The following is a 23800-nucleotide window of genomic DNA, read 5'->3' on the forward strand; positions in this document are numbered from 1 at the left end:
TGAACAATTGGAGATAAGAGTCTCACAGACTTTTTAATGCCTGGGCTGGCTTTGAAACTTGATCCTCAGATTCCAGCCTCCTGAGTTGCTAGGATTGCAATCATGAGCCTCTGTGCTCAGCTTCACACTTGAATTTTTATTTCACTGCATTTTTTTTTAATATTCTGTAGTTTATTTCTGTTTAGTTGATTATAGCTTGAGTATATTTTTAAGTCTCTGAGACATTTATCTATTTATTTATTTATTTATTTTGACAGCCCTGGGGCTTGAACTCAGGGCCTGAGCACTGTGCTTGGATGTTCCTCAAGGCTAATGTTCTACAACTTGAGCCACAGCACTACTGGCTTTTCTATGTATGTGGTACTGAGGAATCAAACCTGGGTCTTTGTATATGCTAGGCAAACACCCTACCACCAGGCCAAACTCCCGGCCTATTAGACTTCTTTAATCTCCAATTAACCACAAAAAGCTGGAAGTGGGTTTGTGGGAGTGCAAACTCGTTCAACCACTATGGAAAGCAGTATGGCAGTTCCTCAAAAGACTAAACATAGAACTCCCCTATGACCCAGCAGTTCTACTACTTGGCATTTACCCAATCGTCTAGAAACAAGGACATACTAAATCCACTAGCACAATGATATTCATTGCAGCACTATTTACCATAGCAAAGATATGGAACCAACCCAGATGCCCCTCAGTTGATGAGTGGATCAACAAGATGTGATATTTATACACAATGGAATTCTATGCTGCTGACAGAAAGAACGACATTGTCCCATTTGTAAGGAAATGGAAAGGCTTAGAAAAAATCATATGAAGTAAGCCAGACTCAAAGGAACATAGGCTCAATGGTTTCCTTCATTTGTTATAATCAGTAGAAACCCTGGGCTCTCCTAGCAGAGATTTACAATAGAACAAAACCTAGATACATAAGACCATGTAGTATGATGCTAAATGAAAGACCTCCAGGATATACAAACAAAAGCCATATAATGAGTGATTGTTGTCCTTAATGTGCTATGTTATCTCTCATCTCTTTTGCCATCCTTTGGTTATCTCATATTGTTACAATATTTCACCTTGTTATCTATTAGATTGTATTTGGTTATTTGAAATTGGATAAGGAAGGGGGGGAAAACAAGATGAGGGGTGGGGATGGGAGGAGGGAAATGGGGACCAAGACATGAGAAAGGGTATCAACGTATGTGAAGTAATGCACCTTCTATCTGGTGAATATAATGTAACCCTTCTGTTAATTACAATAAAAAATACATGGAAAAAAAAGCTGGAAGTTTAGAGTGTTAGCCTTTAGCAAAAAAGATCAGGAACAGCATGCAAGTCCTAAATCCAAGCCCAGGACCGGCAATAGATAGGTAGGTAGGTAGGTAGGTAGGTAGGTAGGTAGGTAGGTAGGTAGGTAGTTAATAGAGAAACTATTGGTAGAAATTTAAGTTTATACTGAAAAGCTATTGGAAAATCTTGGATAGTAACGTGCAAAAGAAGTAACAGGTAAATTTACGTGGGTATTTGTCCTGGATGCTTTGAATTCAAGGATTTTTTTGTAGTAGTCTCTTTCTTGTCTTTATCCAATGAATAAACAAGATTAGTAATAAATGTCCAAAGCACAATTAAATACTTGTATATAGAGACATCAGATGAACAGCCTACTGAAAACCAAGTACTGTTTATAAGAGCAAGTGATTTCTGGCATCTGACATTCTTATATTTAGGTACCACAATAAATTTTTTTTCTTTGTTTGAAATCAAATATTCTTCATTTGTATGTGTATAATAGTTTTTTAAAAGCAAAGCTCTAGAATTTATATATAATCTTATGTTTTTTCCCATTACAGTGTTCATAATAATGTTTCAACTCAGACTAATAACTCCCAACAGGTAAGATAATAATACTAAGCTTCTAAAATGCTAAATACACTAGGTAGGTAGCAAACTGTCGTAGCATTAACTGGAATTTCAGTGGTGTAACTTTGCACAAGTTTTTGCATTTTTCTTGTCATTATCCTTAGGTAATGGCCAACTCCTTGTTCTTGTTATCCATAAGATTAAATAGGACAGATAATCTGTAAATACAACAAAGTAAAGCATCAGTAAGTAGTAAAATTGTCCATTTCTAAGGCAGTATATAAAATTTAAATATTTTATCACATTTGTTCAGTAGATAGTATTCCATTTTAATATTGTATTTGGTGTTAGTATTTGATATTAAATATTTTGTATTTCTGTTTGTTAGTATTCTATTTGACCTTTTATTTAAGCAAACTAGGTGAATATTATTTTTGTCCAAAGGTTTGGGGTATACAATCTTCTGTGCCTGTGATTCCTTCCATATCCTCTGGTCCTGTGCTGGTAGAGATAGAGAATCTTCCACAGAATTCTGGAACAGACCAACGCAGCAGGAAATGGTTTGTTAGCACTTTAAAATAATTACTTGCTTAATTCCAGATCTTATGAATACTATAAATATGATTGAAAGCAAATTATCCATATTTGTGAGTTGAGAAGTCATTGGGGATGAGGAAAATAAGGTATGTGGAGAAAGAAGGGAGTAGAGTTGTCTAAACAGAGAGCATGAGACAGCTGTCTTTGTTTGGATTAATATAATCTGGGAGTAAAATAATCTGTTGAAAATAATCTTCCTTGAAATAAGTGGAACCTTTTCCCAGATCATAAGGAAAATATGCTTATTTTCTTCCATGCACATAATATTCCCCATTAAAGACGGTTATGCCAAAAGGAAACATAATTAGTCTGATAAAGTAAATCATAAAATCTTACACTTTTTCAGAGATTGAGATAGAGTCTGATGAGAGTTGATGTGTTTAATTCATTTATGTTACTAGTGTCATTTTCTAGGTAAATGGCAAATACACAAATATGGATACTTTGTGGATGGTTGTAGTTAATCACTTGGGTTCATCTTTTTCCAGATTATTGTATGTGGCTTGGAGAAGGGCTCCTTGGAAATTAATTGACTGCATACTATGTTGGATGCATCTGTCTATTCGGCTTTTGTTTCTATTCCTTAAATGAACATTGATAATTCATAGGATTTTTTTCTTTTTCTCTTGCTCTTAGTTTGTTTAATACCTGAAATCTAGTGAGTTTGTGTGGTGATCTCAAGGTTTGGGTCAGCTTTCTGTGCAACCAGTTCTTCATGGTGGTGGGTCAACAGTGGTTGGTGATTATTTTCAATCTTTGCTATGAAATTTTTTGTTATTGTTGGCTTAACTAACTGCAGATGCTTTGCTTTTGATGGTTGGGCATGGTATTACTTCAGTTCCCCATAACATGGGTTTAAGATTTGAGCAGGGATTCCCCACTATTTTGTCATTTAAAATTTTTCTTTATAGTTGGGAGTTTGGTGGGAATACTGTGTGTGTGTGCATGGGCATATGTGCATGCATACTTCAAGTCTAACAAGTGACCAGTGTCAAATTGTAGTCTAAGTCTAGGAAAGTTTCTTCAACTTCTTATTGAATACACAGCTCCTGTAAGCAACTGTGCTTCATATTTTTAATGTTATCCATAAGTCCTTTTGACATAAGCAAATAATACTTCATCTGTAAAAAATTAATCTTAATATATGCTTATTTTTTATTTTAATATGGAATGAGGATCTGGGTAGTTTGTTACATAAGTAATTATTGAGTTTTCCATTTTATTTTATTTTATTTATTTATTTATTTTTTGCCAGTCCTGGGCTTGAGCTCAGGGCCTGATCACTGTCCTTGGACTTTCTCAAGGCTAGAGCTCTAGCACTTGAGCCTCAGCACCACTTCTGGCTTTTTTCTATGTATGTGGTACCAAGGAATCGAACCTGGGTCTTCATGCATGCTAGGCAAGCACTTTAACCACTAGGCCAAACTCCCTGCCCAGAGTTTTCCATTTTAATGATGACATATTTAAATCTATTTTTTCAGCACTACCCATTTCCTTTGATGAAGTTTTTAGAGTATTTAATTTGATTTGCACTTCAAGAAAAATGAAAACCTTGGAGCTGTGTGTTCTCATTGCTTTGTGTATTTGGGCTGAGCCCTCCTTTGCTGAGTGAAGTAGAGTGGTAATCCTTATGGATGTGCCAGTGTTCACACAGCATGGAACTAAGCATAGAACTGGCATGTCTAGCAGCTAATGGATTTTCTGCATGCTTTGATTTAAAAATCATATGTAATAGTCACATCAGTAACTGAAAATTTATCACCTTTTGAGAAAAATTTGTGAAAGTTAAGCTCATTCATCATTTATAAGTAGCTGGACATAGTGCTTGCTATCCCAGCTCCTTGAGAGTCTGAGGCAAGAGAAACTCCTGAGCCCAGGAAATTATAGTCTGAGCAATCTAGTGAAATCTTGTTTCAAAAACATAAAAATAAAATACTCCTATAATTACACATGAGAAACAGAAATAAGAGGATCAAAAGTTTGAGGCCTAGACTGCATAGTGAGGTCTGTCTCAAAAACAGGAGAAAACAAGCTGAATTTAGAAATCTTTCATCAGAGATAAGAACATAAATCCAGTTTAATTTTCTTTGGAGATCTTGTGTTGAGGGTAATGAATTTTGTACATTAGGTCTCATTAACAAGCTATATTGCCTTTGACAATAAAGTTAATTTATTGTTTAAAAACAAAACTGCATTTGTCTTGAAAAATCTATTTCTGTTTCCTAAAGCTGAAATGGGCTCAAAATTGATATTGAGAGGCTGGTGTGGTAGCACAGAGCTGTAATTCTAATCACTTAGAAGGTAGAACTCATCCCAACCAATAAGCCAATTGTGGTGATGCACATCTGAAATTCCAGCTACTCAGGCAACTTAGGTAGGAGGTCTGAGGACAGAAAAAAAACAAAGCCCCCCAAAACTCAAGACCTTCTCTAAAGCAAAAAAATGACTGAAGATCTCCATTTCACCATCCCATAAAACTTTAGTTTGCCAGCCGGGCACGGTGTCTCACACCAGTAATCCTAGCTGCTCAGGAGGCTGGAATCTGAGGATCAAGGTTCAAAACCAGCCGGGGCACAAAAGAACCTGAGATTCCTTTCTCCAATTAACCTTTAGAAAAACGGTAAGTGGGGCTTGGCTCAAGGTAGGGTGGTAGCCTTGAGCTGAAGAGTTCAGGGACAATGCCCAGGCTGAGTTCAAGCCCCACGACCCACCAAAAAAACCCAAAACCCTTTAATTTGCTGAACCTTCACAGATGTTTTCTTTCTACTGGAAGACTTTGACCACTTGGAATCAGAAACTGCATGTGTCCATTTCACTCTTTAGCTCTACAGCACAGTGCTAAAAGGGCTTTATTATGCTTGAATAGCTTCTTAGAGGGGACTTATAATCTTACCACATTATCCTCTTGAGTTATAAAATTACTTGACCTCTGAGAACAGATTTTCTTTTAATGCTCTTCTGAATTTCAGTTTTTTAAAATCATTTAATTTGGGAGATAATTTTCACACAGTATCAATTTCCATATGCTTTTGTTCTGAGCTAAGTAATTATGAATATTTTCCTTTGAAAGACTGTTATTTTTCTTTTCATTAATACCTGAAACATTATTTCTGCCTTAGGTAGTGACATCAGGGAGAGACAAGTGTCTTACTCACTATAACATTTCTTTATTCATTAATTCACTTCACAGATTTTGATTACACATATTTCCATACTGGCATTTTGATTTACATGTAACCTTATTCCAATTCTTGAATGTTTTTCCAATTCTTGAATGTTATTGCATGGAATCTATGTTGGTAAAATACTGAGCAGTGGTGCATGCTAATCACCTTGCTTCTCTCCTTTATTACCTCTTACACATCCATTTTCTCCTTTTCCTATTGACTAACTGTGCTCCCCTCCCACTCCCCAACCATCCAGGCTCCCTGCTGCCAGTGACCGTAACCAACGTGGTGGAAACCAGTGGAACACAAGGGCTTTGCCCCCACCCCATGCTGCACATAGAAACTACACTGACTTTGTACTTGAGCACAATGTGAAGAATGCAGGAGCCCTTCATGATGTTCATTTCCCTGGCCATGCAGCCATGACTGAGATATGAGTTATTAAGCCTCTAGGCCTTGGGACTCTGTTATTCAAGTTGATGATACATGTTTTCTGGTGTTGATAAAGAATTAATCACATTAGGAGCATTTGGGAGAATTTATTTTTTTACTGACTCACTAGTTGTATAGTGCTATTTGGATTCCCTTCTATGGGATGGGGATCTGAAGAAGCTGTATACCATCACTGACAATAATAGTTGTTGCCCTATTGAAAGAGTGTTCATATCACTGTGATTTTAGCATATTAATACATCACTCAGAATCTCAGGAGGTTTTTGTTTATGAAAAACTATCAATCATGTACATGCCATACAAATATATTAAGATTTAAAGAATAACACACACTAAAGGCACACCTCAAAAGGAAGCATGTTCAGTAGTGATGCATCAGCCTTTGATGATATTATTATAATAATACTTGTTCTTATACTTTTAATTTCTAAACTGATTGGTGCCTTAATTTCATTTATGTACCTAAGGTTTAATTAAAATTTTTAATATATTTTTACTTTTTAATAAGCACAAATATTGTCAGGTCAGGAAATAATAGCATTATTATAAGTCAGGTAAAGATATAATAATAGAATTATTAATACAGAGAGATAAATCTGAATAGTTACTTTGGCTTACTGAATGGTTATTCCAAATGAAAACTATTTCTTCTGCCTTTTTTACATGAATCTCTTTTTTCTTTCATTGAATATAGCTGATGGATTACCCAGGTTTTCAACAACCTCATAATCTGGCCTTATATAACCTTTAAAATAAAGTTCTGGAGTCAAACCATATAATTTTTAGGTGGTGAGATATATATTTCCATGTGGGGTCCTTTTAAACTTCGGAATATAGTTGTTCAAACTCTGGCTTAATTTATAGAGGAAGATTATTAGCTGGAAAAGGTACTTTTTTATGGAATGGGAGTGATTCAAGGGAAGCATTTCCTTTTATAGTTCTTCAAATTTTAGAAATATTTTGAAAATCTTAAATTAGTTAAATAGAAACTTGAAGATATTTTTATATTTTGATTTTTCAAGATAAGAAGCTCCATTGTAAACATCCTAACTTGTTTAATCTATCCTGCTTATGTCTGATTGGTTTTATCACCCATAAATCTTCCTTGTGAGACAGCAGTAAACAGATCTTTAGTTTGGATATGTTGCAGTTATAATGCAGCTTGTTAGTAGAAGACTAGTACAATGGAATAATATTTAGGTATAAATGTATAGGTTTCAGTCTGAGTTTATCATTATTCTTCATAAGGGGATGGATGCTCAAACTGTTTTTTAACACATACTGAATCTGAACAGATCCATATCTTAAATTGTCCAGTTCCTGACCTTTAAGCTCATCATCATTTAGTGTGCTAAAAATGGCACTAATGTATGATCCTCAGATTGTTTTAGACTTTGCATAGCTTGGATTTTATTTTTCATTGTTTTTTTTTTTTCTTTCCTTAAAAGTGTTTGACCATAGACATTGTAATCACGGAATATCTGGTTAGTTCCATCAAGGAAGGAAGGAAGGAAGGAAGGAAAAGAAAATTCATGCCACATACTGGTAGCTCATGTATATACTCCCAGCTACTCAGGAGGCTGAGATCTAAGGATTGCTGTTCAAAGTCATCTGGGGCAGGAAGGTCTGTAAGAGTCTTATTACCAATAAACCACCAGAAAACCGGAGTAGAGCTGTAGCTCAAAATGATAGAGTACTAGTTTCGAGCAAGAAAGAGCTCAGGGACAGCACAGAGACCTTGAGTTCAAGCCTCATGACTGACCCCACCCCCCAAATTTCATGAGAATGAATATAAAGATCTTACCATTTCTATACTAGAAACCAGGGATGTAATAGGTAACAAAGCTTTCCTGCTCTTTTACAAAGTCCCAAGGCTTTAACTTACATTAATATTACTGTTGAAGTCTGAGTGCAGACACTCATACAATGAATCTTAACTTTGGAAGTGTGAGAAGATTGTATCTAAAGAAGAAAATCTTCTATTTTTTATTCATAAAGGCCATTTCTGAGTTAGAGCTTAAAGCAATCAGTACTGTTAATTATAAAAGATCATATGATTTTCCTTTATTTGAAACTTTATTACAAAAAAACAATTTATTGTAACTGAATGAAAATGGGGACATGGTTCAACAGTTGAGCACCTGCCTAACATACTCAAGGCCTTGAGTTCAGACCTCCTCCCCCCCCATCCCCTCAGAAAAAACCCTCTACTCATGAATTCCTGATAGAAACCAGATTAGAGGTGAGACACAGCAAAGGGCTAAGACTAGATCGTAGTAAAATAGCCTACATTATAAATGTTTCCATAAGCTTCCAGATTTTGTATCAATATGGATTGAACATCTATAATCTGAAATTTTTGAAATCTGAAGTCTCCACATTCTGAGAGTTACAGGTAAGTTATAACCTGAGTTTATCATTATTCTGTATAATGATGGCTTCTTGGTGGCTGATGTACTGCAAGTGGAAAATTCTACATCTTTATCTTACGTAACAGGTTTCAATCAAAAGGCAAATAAACTATAGACTGGAGGTAAGGTTGAAGTGGTAAAGCACCAGCAATGAGCAAGAAAGCCAAGTGAGAAGGCCTTAGACTGAAGCCCCAATACTTGTATCAAAAAGTATCAAAGAAAAACAGAGGAGAGCTAGGTAAACACTATAAAATTACCTTGAGGCCATATGTACAAAGTATATGTGAAGTGTACATGAATACTTGGGTCTCATCCTGCAGGTAGTTCCTTATGCATTTCAGAATATAAAATACTTGGGGTTGGAGGCACAGTTTAGTTGACAGATCAGTAGCCAATGAGCAGTGTCAGATACCAAGTTTTGAGTTCCATTCTCTGACTGCTCACCCCTTTCACCCACCCCCCCAACAAAAAAGAAAAGAGAATTCAGAAAGCTCTGAAACACCTGTGGTTCCAAGTATTTTGGATAGGGGACACTCAGGATGTATTGTATCTGTTCTTGCTACTGATGTAGCAAGAAGGTAGTTACACTTGTTATTTCCAGAGCTTGACAAATTTATAAGTAACTCAAACTTACGTTTTTCTACTCCTCCTCTTGTGATGCCCACAGAGTCAGTTTCTAATCTCAGATTAGAAACAATATGGGCAACTGTCCTTACAGCCCCAGCTACTTGGGGGGATCGATCACTTGATGCCAGTCTGGGCATCAAGTGTAGGAAATAAAATCCTAGACTAGAGAAATAATACCTTCTAGAAGTCTAGACTAGAGAAATAATACCTTCCAGAAGCAACCTACTGGATGGTTATCCTTCTGATCAAAGGAAGTCAGCAGCAAAGAACTCCATGAGCATGTGCTAGAGTGCTAATTAATTGCTCTGGTACATTTGATTAGCATAATTTACTATTTTGAATTAGATTGGTTGTTTCAGCTGTTCTTACTAGGGAACTTTTAGAAACACAACAAAAATAATGACCTTCCTACTTTAACACATAGAAATAAATGAGCTCTTAAGATCATTATAGTTGGGCTGGGAATGTGGCTTAGTAGTAGGGTACTTGCCCTGCATGCACGAAGCCCTAGCTTCAATTCCTCAGTTCCACATAAACAGAAAGCTAAAAGTGGTGCTGTGGCTCAAGTGATAGAGCACTATCCTTGAGCAAAAGAAGCTCAGGGACAGTGCCCAGGCTCTGAGTTGAAGCCCTTGGACTGGCAACAACAACAACAAAAGATTATAGTTGTTGTGGCAGTTCTGAGGTTTATGAATTCAGGACCTCTTGCTTATTAAGCAGACACTCTTATTGCTGATCCATGTCTCCATCCCTGAATTTGGTCATTATTTTTGAGATACTGTCTCACTAGGAAGTAGGCACATGCCTGAGTACTATCCACTAGTAGGCTTCCCAGTGGCTAATATAACAGGCCCATGTCCAGTTCTTTGTTGAGAAAAGAGAGAGTCTCATGAACTTTTTTTCTGCTGAGTGTAGCCTTCAAACTTGATCTCAAAACAGCCTACCAAGTAGCTAGGATTGCAGGTGTGAGCTAACTAGACTATTATGCTTTTCATAATTAAAACATCTCAAAGGCATTTTAATCTATTGAGTATGACTAACAGTATCCATGATACAGTAGTCATAGATAAGAATGTGATTTTACAGATAAACATTGGAATTGAAGCCAGGCAATAGTGCCTCATGCCTGTAATAATCCTAGCTACTAAGAAGCTAAGATCTGAGGATCACAGTTCAAAGCCAGCCTGAGCACAAAAGTCCATGAGACTCTTGTCTCTAACCACCAGAAAACCAGAAGTGGTGCTGTGGCTCAAAGTGATAGAGCCATGAGCTTTGAGCTGAAGAGTTCAGGAACAGTTCCCAGGCCCAGAGTTCAAGCCCACGGCTGACAAAAATAAATAAGTATAAAAGGAATTGTATTTATCCTATATAGGTATATAATGTCTGAAAAGCATCTAGTACATTTTGGCATTGTAATTTTTTTTTGAGGTAGATTCATATAAGGTGTTAACTCAAACAAAAATCATGCTTCCTTGGTAGATCATCAGTAAAATTGTCCAGAATATAAAAGTACGATTGCAAATATGATAAAATACAAAAGAGAGACAGCTTATTTCCTAAGGCAGTGCAATTAGATGAACCTTAATTGTAGATTTTTTTTTCTTTCTGTCCATCCTTTCCCTTCCCTCCTTTATCTTTTTGGGGCTTCAGCTCAGGTCTTGTAAATGCTAGGCCAGTAGACACTACTGAGCCATTCAGTGTGAGTACTTATTCACTAGATTTTTACATACTTTCTTGGATGGTATAAGAATTTTCATGTAGTAACGCTGATCACTTTTGTGTGCCCTGATGAAAGTGAAATCTTGATGTCATCAAGAAATCCTGACACTAGGATTTCCACTTTGCTGAAGTAGGAAAATAGATGAAAGAGGCTAACAATAGAGGACCCAGTCTCTGAGTTTCAGAAGGGAACAACAATATTGTGGAGACATTTGCCTTCATAGGTATATGATGATAGTCTTTCAACTTTATGATGCTTCTGGTTACATTCACAAATGTAAGCTGGAAAGGTTGGGAAATGGTTAATACAGCACACCAATGATGGTAGAAGCAATAGTCAAGTTTGAGCCATGCTACTTTATTTTTTTTTTGCATTTTTTTTATTGTAATTAGTAAAAGGGTTACATGATATTTGCCAGATAGAAGGTGCATTAATTCACGTACATTGATACCCTTTCACATGTCTTGGTACCCATTTCCCTCCCCCCCCCCACACCCCCCACCCTTCTTGGTTTTCCCCCCTTCCCTATCAAATTTCAAATAACCAAATACAAATAAATTCAATATATCAGATAACAAAGTGAGATACTATAACAATATGGGATAACCAAGGGACAGCAAAGGAGATGAGAGACAACATAGTACATTAGGGACAACAGTCATTCGTTATAGAGCCATGCTACTTTAAACACTTTAACAAAACCATTTCTAAACCGTAATTTGTTTTCTAAAGCCATTATTTTGTGTGAGTTAGCCACTGACTATTGAGTTTGAAATTAATAGCAAATTGTGCTAAGTTGCTTTTTGTCCTTGATATAGGCTTGTATATGTGCGTTTGCAAAATTGAAAAAAAATTTATTTTTATTCATTTTTATATATTTTTGTTGGTTAAGGGGCTTAAACTCAGAGTCTAGGTGCTTTCCCTCAGCTTTTTTGCCCAAAACTAACCCTCTACCACTTTGAGCCACTTCCACAAAAATGAAATTCTGATGTCAGTAACAATATATTTCCCACTATTATGCTTCCTTAAATTTTAGTATAAATTATACTACAGCTTCAGTTTTGTTTCCTGAGTTTCCATGCATGCTTGTGTTCGACATGTTTTTACATAAAGACTTCATTTGGAACATTAATCTTAATAGTATAGAAATCAGGACATGAAGGATGTCACTTCCAGAGGAAAATCTGTTAACTTCATTGGTTTGTCTATCAGTTTTTTGTCCATTGCTAATGTAGTTCCTTCAGCTACTTGGCTGATGAGGAAGCATATCCTTAATAGACTTTCTGGAGAATTACTAAGGAGAAGAGAAAATTCTTTTTAAAAAGTTAGTTAAAAAGAAAAACATTTTCTATACTTTTTGTTATATTAACTTTTTATATGCTAAAGTAGAAAATCAAGTGTTCTGTTCTTCCTGAGGGAATTGTTCTCACATTCCCCCTGCCCCCTTTATTTTAAGTAATTAAGCTTCTGTGTTCCCAACAAGCAGCTGTGGCCTCAGTTCTAGGTAGTGGAGCTTGAATGAGCTTTTTACAGTTGGTTCCTGGCAGCTGGCCAACATTGTGTTTATACTGGCAGGAAAAGAGAGATCTGACTTGGAGAACAACATTCTCCAAGGATTGTGACTAAAGATTCTGAGCGGCATAATAAACCTCTATCTCCTCCTCTTAAAAACAGGTTCAACAGCTGTAGTTTTTTCATTCATTCATTGTTTATTAATTTATTTGAAGTTTCGTTTGTTTTGTTTTGAATTAATTTTAATGAATTGAGATGTCAGTGTATGGATAGGCTTTGTAATAAGTTATATATTTTGTAATAAAACTTCTATACAGATATGCCCAAACATTATTAACAAATTAAACCATTCTGAGTAAAGGAGAGTTGAAAATTATGAACTGATAACTGGAAGGTGTTGGCTGGCTTGATTTTTTTAAAAATATTTTTATTGTAATTAATAAAAGCGGTACATGATATTTGCCAGATAGAGGGTGCATTAATTCACATACATTGATACCCTTTCACATGTCTTGGTCCCCATTACCCTCCCCCCCCCACCCCCCCGTCTTGGTTTTCCCCCCTTCCCTATCTAATTTCAAATAACCAAATACAAATAAATCCAATATATCAGATAACAAATATATCAGATAACTGTAACAATATGAGATACCCAAGGGACAGCAAAAGAGATGAGAGATAACATAGTACATTAAGGACAACAATCATTCGTTATATGGCTTTTGTTTCAATATCCTGGAGGCCCTTTCAATTAGCTTCATACTCTATGGCCTTATGTATCAAGGTTTTGCTCTATTGCAGATCTCTGCTAGTAGAGCCCAAGGTTTCTACTGATTATGACGAATGAGGGAAACCATTGAGCCTAAGTTCCTTTGAGTCTGGCTTACTTCACTTAATATGATTTTTTCTAAGTCTTTCCATTTCCTAACAAATGGGGCTATGTCATTCTTTCTGACAGCAGCATAGAATTCCATTGTGTACAAATACCACAACTTGTTGATCCACTCATCAACTGAGGGACATCTAGGTTGGTTCCATATCTTTGCTATGGTGAATAATGCTGCAATGAACATTGTTGTGCTAGTATATTTAGTATGCCCTTGTTTCTGGATGGTTGGGTAAATGCCAAGTAGTGGAATTGCTGGGTCATAGGGGAGCTCTATGATTAGTCTTTTGAGGAACTTCCATAGTGGTTGAATGAGTTTGCACTCCCACCAACAGTGTAGTAGGGATCCCTCCTGGCCACATCCCCTCCAGCATCTGTTGTTATTAGTTTTCTTGATCCTGGCCATTCTAACTGGAGTGAGGTAGAATCTTAGAGTTGTTTTGATTTGCATTTCTTTTATGACCAGAGATGTTGAGCATTTCTTCATGTGTCTATAGGCCATTTTTGTTTGTTCTTCAGAGAAGACTCTCTTTAAGTCTTCTGCCAATCCTGGGCTTGAGCTCAGGGCCCGAGCACTGTTCTTGTACTTTCTCGAGGATAGAGCTCTACTACTTAAGCCTTAGAACCACTTTCTGCTTTTTTCTTTTATTTATTTTATTTTATTAAAGAATTTAACATTTATTTTTACATCATATTTCAAATGACATGTTTAACAAACAAGTATTCAAGAAGGGAATCTCTATATACAATCACTGGCACTTAGATTTTAGAACATAATCAAAATTAGGCTAAGGGTTTGTATGTCATAGATACATATTAATATTAATCTATAGACTCATAAGGTTTTTTTTTTTGTTTTTTTTTTTTGCCAGTCCTGGGCTTGAGCTCAGGGCCTGAGCACTGTCCTTGGACTTTCTCAAGGCTAGAGCTCTACCACTTGAGCCTCAGCACCACTTCCGGCTTTTTTCTATGTATGTGGTACCGAGGAATCGAACCCGGGTCTTCATGCATGCTAGGCAAGCACTTTAACCACTAGGCCAAACTCCCGGTCCCTAGACTCATAAGTTTTTATGTTTATGTAGTTGTGTTTATATTTCCCATATCATGTCCATATTTTATTTTTTTTTATTTTTTCACTTCCTGCTTTTTTCTATGTATGTGGTACTGAGGAATTGAACCCAGGTCTTCTTCGTACATGCTAGACAAGAACTCTACCATTAGGCCAAGCTCCCGGTCCCTGGCTGGCTTGATTTTATTGTGAACTAATGTAGCAATATTTGAGAAAAACCATGGAAACATCTCACAGTATAAAATATCACTAGGGTTGGACATTGGTGGTTCACGCCTGTAATTCTACCTCCTAAGGAGGCTGAGACCTGAGGATTGTGGTTCAAAGCCAACTTGGGCTTTTCTCTAACCACCAGAAAACCAGATGTGGTACTGTGGCTCAGGTGGTAGAGTGCTAGCCTTGAGCTGAAGAGCTCAGGATAGCACCCAGGCCTAGAGTTCACCCCCACGGCTAACAAAAAAAAAAAAAATTTAGTGGTGGGGCTGGGATGTGGCTTAGTGGTAGAGTGCTTGCCTAGCATTCATGAAGCCCTGGGTTCAATTCCTCAGTACCATGTAAACAGAAAAATCCAGAAATGCGGCTGTGACTCAAGTGGTAGAGCAAAAAGCAGCTTGGGGACAGTGCTCAGCCCCCTGATTTCAAGCCTTAGATTGGCTCTGTGTGTGTGGGTGTGTGTGTGTGTGTGCGTGCGTGTGCGTGTGCGCATGTATCTGAAATCTCAGTACTCCAGGAGGCAAAGACAGGAGGGTTGCAAGTTTGAGGTCACCCTGACCTACATAGCAAGATCCTGTTTGTCTCAGAAAAACAAGCTAAGGATATGTCAGTGTAGAGTACTTGCTATTAAGTGCAAGGCCCTATGTTTGATCCCAGTACCACAGACTAGTATTTTGATTAGATTGCAAGTACACAGAGTCTAAATTTGGTAAGGAAGTCTGTAGACTTAATTTTTTTAAAATATTTTTATTGTAATTAATAAAAGGGTTACATGATATTTGCCAGATAGAAGGTGCATTAATTCACATACATTAATACCCTTTCACATTAGACTTAATTTTTTAATTGAGAAACTTTTGAGTGTCTTCTATTAAAATCTTTATTTTTTTATTATGCTAGGTATTGGACAAGGCATGTATCCCTGCTAGGCAAGTGCCCTACCACTCGAGCCCAGCCCTAGGCCTTTTGTTTGTATTTTGTTTTTCAGGTAGAGTCTTCCTAACTTTGGACTAATCTGACTTCTTTCTACCTCTGCCTGCTGAGTAGCTATGATTGCAGGTTATCAGCCGCCACACCCAGCTTATTTTCAAACATTAATAAAATACATTCAGTCCTCATTTCTTTCATTTCATTCACTTACAATTTCTTGACTGTCCTATGTTGCCCCTTTCTGGGCAACACACCTTATATAAGATTCCTGAAGATGATGAATATGAAATACACACAATACCACTGGATATTCTCATTTGCCACAAAGCTCAAGTGGGCCTACACTGCTGCCCTATATTATCTATATTATATCACAGTTTCATTCTCCCACTGTGCTGGACTGAAAATCTCTTCAGAACTGCCATGAACTCAGTTCTCACTTCTTAATCTTACCTGCCCTTGCTTAACTGAGAAAATAACCAATCAGAAAATCTTTATACATGCCTAGCATCTTATTGATGAATGTGTCTGAATTTGGTCAGTTCTCTTTTGCTTTCCTGCTGTTGCCCAAAGTGAGTCATTGCATACTGTATTTACAGTCCACTTGTCCTCTCTTCCCTCACACCCTGATCCAGGTACTTGGAGAAAGCAGTCATTTTAACACTGATGCTTTCTCTTCTGTATCATCACTTTTTCTCCACTTTTAGAATGTTCTTATAAAAAGGTCCTGTGATACATCATTTACAAATGAAAACAAAAAAAACCTGAATCCACTTCCCCTTTGGAGTATTTCATTTCTTAATTCCACTGTAGTAGAACTTCTTTGGCTTGAAAGAATTATCTATACTCAACTTCTTACTGTCTTTTAAACCCATCTTAACCACACTTAGTCTCTGACACAAAGGAACTAAGTAGCTTATATACAAGTGCTACATTCAGGAAGATAACATTCAGATTATACTTTTGCCATTGACTTGCCAGAAGATGGCACTCGGTGTCTTGTTCTGATAAGGTAGTTTGTTACATGACAATTTTGCAAGAGGTGAAAGAAAATACAATGTTTAGAAGGTTTCTTATTTAAGTACATACAAAGCCTCTGCTGGGCTAGTAGTGTTAAACTTTCTCCTTTTCTAAAATAGTTTGGTTAGGTCACAGATGGCCTCCACATTTTCCCTTCGATCATATGTTTTCAGTGATTACATTAGCATTCAAAATGGGGTAAATTCTGCAGAAGTAATAATTACTTGTAGCATCTCAATTTTAATATATTAAGAGTGGAACATGGCCGGGAGTTTGGCCTAGTTGTAGAGTGCTTGCCCAGCCTGCACAAGGACCTGGGTTCGATTCCTCAATATCACATACACAGAAAAAGCCAGAAGTGGTGCTGTGGCTCAAGTGGCAGAGGGCTAGCTTTGAGGAAAAAACCCAAGGACAGTACTCAGGCCCTGAGTTCAAGCCCCAGGACTGGCAAAAAAAAAAAAAAAAGTGGAACAATTATTCTCTTTCCCTCTCTAATCTTCTCCCTCTACACTTTTTCTGGCTCATAACTGGCAGTTTCAGTGTTCCTGTTGCTAGGCCATTGTGTTGTTTAGACCTACTGGTTCCAAAGCACTACAGAAGACTCCAGTCTGAGTCTATAAACCTGTGTTACAGACCCTGCTATAGACTGTAGCACCTTGCAGTCATCTTTACTCCTCTTTATCAATAGATTTATAGTTTTACAAACCATCCTTGCTCTTAGCTACCATGGCTCAGTACCTATTGCTACTATTTCCCTCAGCAGTCATAAAGGTAATCACTTGGGTCACTTCAATCCTTGATCACACTCTTACGTTGAGAAGCACGGTTTTCCCATCACTTCTGCCCATCTTGACCTTGCTCATTTGCCTCCAAAAGATTCTTCTGATACTTCAAATATCCATCATGTTTGCTCACAAGATCTTTGTACGTTACTACTGCCTTAATATTCCTTCCTTGACTCCTTCAAGGGTCATTCCTACTCCTTTAAGTTGCTTCTCAGAGAAGCTTGTCCTTACCACACTAAAATAACTTCACTTTTAAATCTTGAATTTCCCTTTGCCTTCACTCTTTATCTTCTTTACCTATTGTATGCTTACATTTATCATCTATATTATCTAGATTATAAGCTTCAACAAGGAAAGTATTTTTGTTTATCTTACCAATAGAACAAACACTACATATCATTCAATTGAATGAAAACAAAACACATTTTGGCACACATGGTAATGAATAATCAAAATTATGTCTTCAGCATCAAATTTATACTCATCTGTAGAGGTGGATAGTTTTACAACTATCTGATAAAAGCAAGGCAGGTCCTAAAAGACCAAAGACAGGTTAAAGTTCTTGGCACGTATTTTAGATTTTTTTTTGTGCTAATCTTGGGGCTTTAACTCACGGTATAGGCATTGTCTCTGAGCTTCTTTTGCTCAAGTGTAGCACTCTAACACTTGAGCCACAGCATCACTTCAGGTTTCTTCTATGTACGTGGTACTGAGGAGTCAAACCAAGGGCTTTGTGCGCACTAGGAACTCTTCCACTAAGCCACATTCCCAGCCGTGTTGTTCCAGGGTTTTTTTTGTTTGTTTTGGTCTGGTTTTTTTTTTGTTGTTGTTGTTGCACGGTCCTTGGGTTCTTTTTCTCAAGGCTAGAGCTCTACCACTTGAGCCTCAGCACCATTTTTGGCTTTTTTCTATGTATGTGGTACCAAGGAGTCAAACCCGGGTCTTCTTGCATGCTAGGCAAGCACTCTACCACTAGACCAAACTCCCGGTCCCTGTTCTTTTTTTTGTTTTGTTTTGTTTTGTTTTGTTTTTTTAGAATAAGCATTATTACAAATTATTGTAGGGTAAGAAACTTGTAGCAAAAGAAAATTGGCAAAGTTGGGTATAGTTGAGGAATGATGAACTGGGTTTTAGTAGAGTATGAAGTTCAGCTTGGAAGTGTTTCTGAAGTGGTAGAATATCTGCCTAGCAATCACAAAACCCCGAGTTCAAACTCCAGTACTGTTCATTAACATGTGGCATGACCCTGATAGCTGACAAGTCCTGTTCCTGACATTGTTTTGAATGTACAGAATAAGTATCTTGCAAGAATTTACTCCCGTGTAACTGGAATAATTAAGAAATTAAGATACAGAAAAGATGCATCATGAGGCTGGACTCCAGACTCTACAGGTTAGAGTCTAACCCAGACTGAGTCACTGTGCTGCCCTCATGAAAGTGTAAAAGCTGGGTAAGTCCAAGAGTGAGGATAATAGAAGAGAAGGTAATAGGCATGTCTCTTCTGGAAAAGTGACTGTGGTGGCAGCTTGAAGGATGCATGTCAATTGGTGGGAGTATGAGCGACAAAATATTGCTCACATTGTGTATGTTAACTCAAAATACATGAGATGTATTCCCATTTTTGTAAAGAGCTGGACATCATCATATATGTGTGTGTCGTGTGTACATATACATATATGTATATGTATACACGACACACAATTGTGTATACATGAAAAAGGACCAAAATGGCTGAACAGTGTATTTCAGATATTGTGGGGTAAGGAGTATGGTAAACATTGCTTTGCTTAGCTAACACATAGTAATATAAATGAGTTAAAAACAAAATACTCCTGGGTGTAGAGGGAGACCCCCATTCCCCCAAAAGTGGTTCAGTTTATATAGGACAGTGTACCTAGAAGGGAAGATGAGTAAGAGAAATGTCTTTACTCTTCTGTACACTTTTGAGCAGTGAGATTGTACTGAAACATTTCTAAGAGTCACAAGTCGAAAATGGGGCATTGCTGTATTTTAAACACATATTTCAGTGATTTTTTTTAGTCTATTCACAAAGGTGTATAACATCACCATTCTTACGCAGAGATTATATTTATTAGTATTTTGTAACAACTCTTTTTTTACCTAAGTGTTTCTGCCTATTGGAGACAGATTGACAAAAGCAAAACACAGAACACAATGGCAGTCACATTTCTCACAACCTGTTGTGGAATGATTACTTGAGTTATAAAAGTTTTGGGTTTTACCCTTGTATTAAAATACCTGGTGTTCAAGCCAGTTAACTTACTGAATCCTACTTTACAAGTCTGGAACTGAATATTACCCTGAACACTTTATTTGCATTTCTTCTGTAAAGTTACTAACATACCTTCAGGCAGATGAATATCCTTAGCTGAATGAGAAAAAAAATAAAACTATGAACTTGGCAAGGAAAAAAAATATTGGGATTTTATAGTCTATATCTGTGTAACATGGATACTTGGTATAGATAAATTACCTAATTTTAATGGGTGATTTTCTCTTCCTTTTAAATATTTATTTGTAGAATTCAAGTCCTTAACAATTTGCAAGTTTGTAGGAAGCAATTAAATCTTTCTTGAAGGAGCAATAAAATTTTAAATGACTTACTGTGCATATTTCCCTAAGGAAGAAAAGAGTGAATTTTCTGACTTTATTTAAAGTTACTGGATGCTGAGTGCAGTTTTGATTTTTCTTTTGTTGTGTAACAAATTATAAGAATTACCTTGCTGATACCCTCTAGCATAACAGATGTTTTCCTCTTATTACCTCTCTTGTTGACACAATCTTTCTATTGCCGAGCATGCTGAGAGTGTTTCTCTACTGAAACACTTCCCTCTTTGCTTTCTCCCAAATATTTAATAAGCTCTGATGCTCATCAATGAATTGTATAATGTTATATATTCTAACACAGTGAACTTATTATTCAGCCATAAAATCATCTGTAAAATCAGTGGATCTGGAAGACACTGTGATAAATACAATGAATTAGATAGTGAAAGAGAAAAACCCCACTTTCACTTTTTTAATTTAGCAAAAATACATTTACTGAAATACTTTATTTTTTTCCTTGAAATTATTATTTGGCTTTGGTACTAGGTGAGAACTCAGTGCCTCATGCTGAGCAAGTGTTCTATGCCTAGAGCCATATCCTCAACCCTGTGGTTTTACTTTGCTTTTCAGGTAAGGCCTCAATAGTATTGTTCCATTTGCCTCAGGACCTTGATATACCTACCTTTCCCTCTCAAGTCATTGATACCATAGACATATTCTCCTATACTTGACATGTTTTTGATATAGAATCTCAGTACATTTTGCCCAGTTAATAATAATAATATTATTATTATTATTATTGCTGGATGCACGCCTGTAATCCTAACTACTTAGGAGGCTGAAATCTGAGGATCGCGCTTCAAAGCCAGCCTGGGCACTAAAGACTGTGAGACTCTTTATCTACAATTAACCACTAGAAAAATGGAATGTGGGGTTGTGGCTCCAGGGCTGTGGCTCCTTTCAGCTGAAGAGCTCAGGGGACAATGCCTAGACCCAGAGTTCAAGCACCATGACCAACTAATAATAGTAATAATTTTAAAAATAAAGTCGTAACTCCATACTAGTTGTTAAGTCAAAATGAGTAATTTCAGGGACTGTTAATTTTATATGTGTTGTCACTGTCATACATTCTGGAAATATAGTAGCCATTGATATTGTCATGATATGTATCCTTCCTATAAAGGAAGCTGATAATACTCAAGTAGATAAAGGTGATTTTAAGTAGCAGTAGGCACAGTGAAGACAGCAAGGTAATGTTATTTTGAATGGTTACAGGATAAGAGGTGGGCCTTAAAAGATACTTCAGTAGAAGTCAGGCATAAGCCATAGCAGAAGAGTATTTCAGGTTGAAATAACAGCAATCATATGGAATGAGGTTGCATTTGGGAATGAAAACATTGTGAATAGAATTTAACTAACAAAGAAGATGAATGGTGTAAGGGGGACAGCCAGGTACTGGTGGCACACACCTGTAATCCTAGCTACTCAGGAGACTGAGATCTGCAGATCATGATTCAAAGCTAACCCAGGCAGGAAAGCTTGAGAGACTCATCTCCAATCAACCAACAGAAAAGCAAAAGTCATGCTGTGGCTGTATCCTTTGGCAAAAGAGCTCAGGGAGAGCACCCAGACCCCAAGTTCAAGCCCTAGGACTGACCAAAAAAAAAAAAAATACCCATCGAAAACCTCTTTATATAGTGGATTTTAAGTAAGAGAATGCTGTGCTCAGGTCTGTTCTTTTATTTTATTTATTGCCAGTCCTGGGCTTGAGCTCAGGGCCTGAGCACTGTCCTGGGACTTTCTCAAGGCTAGAGCTCTACCACGTGAGCCTCAGCACCACTTCTGGCTTTTTTTTTTTTTATGTATGTGGTACCGAGGAATCGAACCCGGGTCTTCATACATGCTAGGCAAGCACTTTAACCACTAGGCCAAACTCCTGGCCCAGGCCCCGTTCTTTTAAAAGATGGCTTAAATATATTGGAAATTCAGAGAAAGGATGTTTTTTCACTATGAATCATTTTAAGAGTAATTTGCAGAAATGACCGGTTTTTGCATTCAGATTCTTTAACAATTGTCTTTTAAGAAAAGTAAAAGTCTTTTTCTTTTTGGCCAGTCCTGGGCTGGAATTCAGGGACTGGGCATTGTCCCTGGGCTTCTTTTGTTCAAGGCTAGCACTCTAGCACTTGAGCACTCAGCTTTTCCTGAGTAGTTTAATGGAGATAAGAGTCTCACAGATTTTCTTGCCTGGACTGGCTTCAAACCATGGTCCTCAGATCTCAGCCTCCTGAGTAGCTAGGAGAGGTAAGCCACCAACATCTGGATAAAAATGTTTTTCTTTTCCACCAGGCAATTACCACATATATTCAGAAAATAAAATGTAAAATACTACAACCTAATATATTCTGCCCACTTCACATTTCCTGATCATCCCCAAATTTTTGTGTATAGCAACATCTCTTAAACATTCAAGATTATACTTCAAAAATTCCTTAACTCTCCTTATTTTGTATAACATTTGCATTCATATATATTAAGTTTATTTTGTAGACTATTGTTAATACTAATTTATTCAAGTTGTACATTATTGCAAGGAAATGTGACATATTTATTAGATCAGAGAGTACTTGGTATCATTTTGTTCTGATGCTGGTCTAGTTAACTTGGATTGCTGGTTAAAATGATGTCTGTTAGATTTTCTATTTTAAAGTTACCCGGTTTTATAACACCAAATACTTTATATAAATGTTAATGTTTTAGAAACCTAAGTATGTTTCTACACTGGCAAGCTGGCATTGTAAAAGAACTTTAAAAAATCTACAGACTAATTCTGAATGTTGTGGCTATTGTCATTATTTTAGCATTCAAACTGCCCTGAGAATTGTTTCTGGAGAATTCCACTAAAGTGAACCCCTACCACTTAACTTTTCCACCACAAGGTTGAACATAATATTTTATTACATTTGACATCAGAGGTTCATTTGTTTGTTTTTGGCTTTTTAGTACTGACATCCACCTTTTTTTTAAATTCAAGAATCTTGATTCCTTTGGTGTTTTCACAGCTGAAATCTGTGCGCTAGCTATGTACATTGCTACTGTGAATGTCATTCCTTCCAGACTTGGTGGATAGAGTTAAAAAACTGATTACATATGTTTAAATCATCTGTTCATGTTGATTGTTGATACTCTTACTTCCAAACCAGTACTTAGGATTTTTCTTTGCTTTCCTTGTTCCCATTTCTCTTCTCTTTTGGTGAGAAATATAACACCCAGTGGTTACTATCTCCATGTTTGCTCCCTTGAACAGTATATGCCAGTTTCAGAATTACTAAACCCATACCACATTCAACAACTTATCTACTGAGTTATGTTCTTTAAAGTTTATTTTTTAAGTACTATGCTTACATTTTACATGGATTGGTTCCACTATTACTCACACATGATTATATTGATCGCATAGTAAATGCATTTTAATTTGTCTAGATATTGCTAGAAGCTTTTTTGTGGGGAGGTAGCGGGAGTCTACATTTGGCCAGCAGTGTTTGACAGCATTTGCATCTCTTACCAACAAAATATCATCAAATGTATGCCATTACAAAAATAAGAAATGGTATGTTTGTTGTCCTTACAGCTTTGCAGAGGTGCATTGGATGCACAGTAGACTGTATTTATTTATAGAGTATTTGATGAGGAGTCTGTAAGTGTAATTCAGCAATAAATAGTGTGTTGGTTGGATGACTTAAAACTCTGGGTTCAGTTCCTGGCACTTTACTACTACACTACATTACACCCTAAGGAAGGGTTTTTTTTTGTTTTTGTCTTTGTTTTTATTTTTTTTATTGGTCTTTGGGCTTCAACTCAGAGCCTGAGCGGTCCTTGGGCTTTCTCAAGGTTAGGGGTCTACTACTTGAGCCACAGCACCACTTCCAGCTTTTTCTACATATGTGATGCAGAGGAATCAAACCTGGATCTTTATGCATGC

The 23800-nt window shown here is 36.8% G+C and overlaps 1 protein-coding gene across 6 annotated transcripts in view; it reads left to right on the top strand.

Annotated features, from left to right (window-relative positions):
- Epb41l5 (erythrocyte membrane protein band 4.1 like 5) overlaps positions 1-23800 on the top strand; it is a 120881-nt gene that overhangs the window by 56297 nt on the left and 40784 nt on the right. For 5 of the 6 annotated variants that reach the window (XM_090342958.1, XM_090342960.1, XM_090342961.1 and 2 more), the window contains exons 15-16: positions 1854-1896; positions 2308-2423. In XM_090342958.1, coding sequence (XP_090199084.1) covers positions 1854-1896; positions 2308-2423 — 159 coding nt within the window. Of the gene's footprint in view, positions 1-1853; positions 1897-2307; positions 2424-5883; positions 6913-23800 lie in introns of those variants that run through there. The other variant, XM_090342963.1, reaches the window with a different exon arrangement.

The sequence above is a fragment of the Megascapheus bottae genome, chromosome 12 (genome assembly GCF_031878675.1).
Source record: "Megascapheus bottae isolate mThoBot1 chromosome 12, mThoBot2.hap1, whole genome shotgun sequence".
NCBI lineage: Eukaryota > Metazoa > Chordata > Mammalia > Rodentia > Geomyidae > Megascapheus > Megascapheus bottae.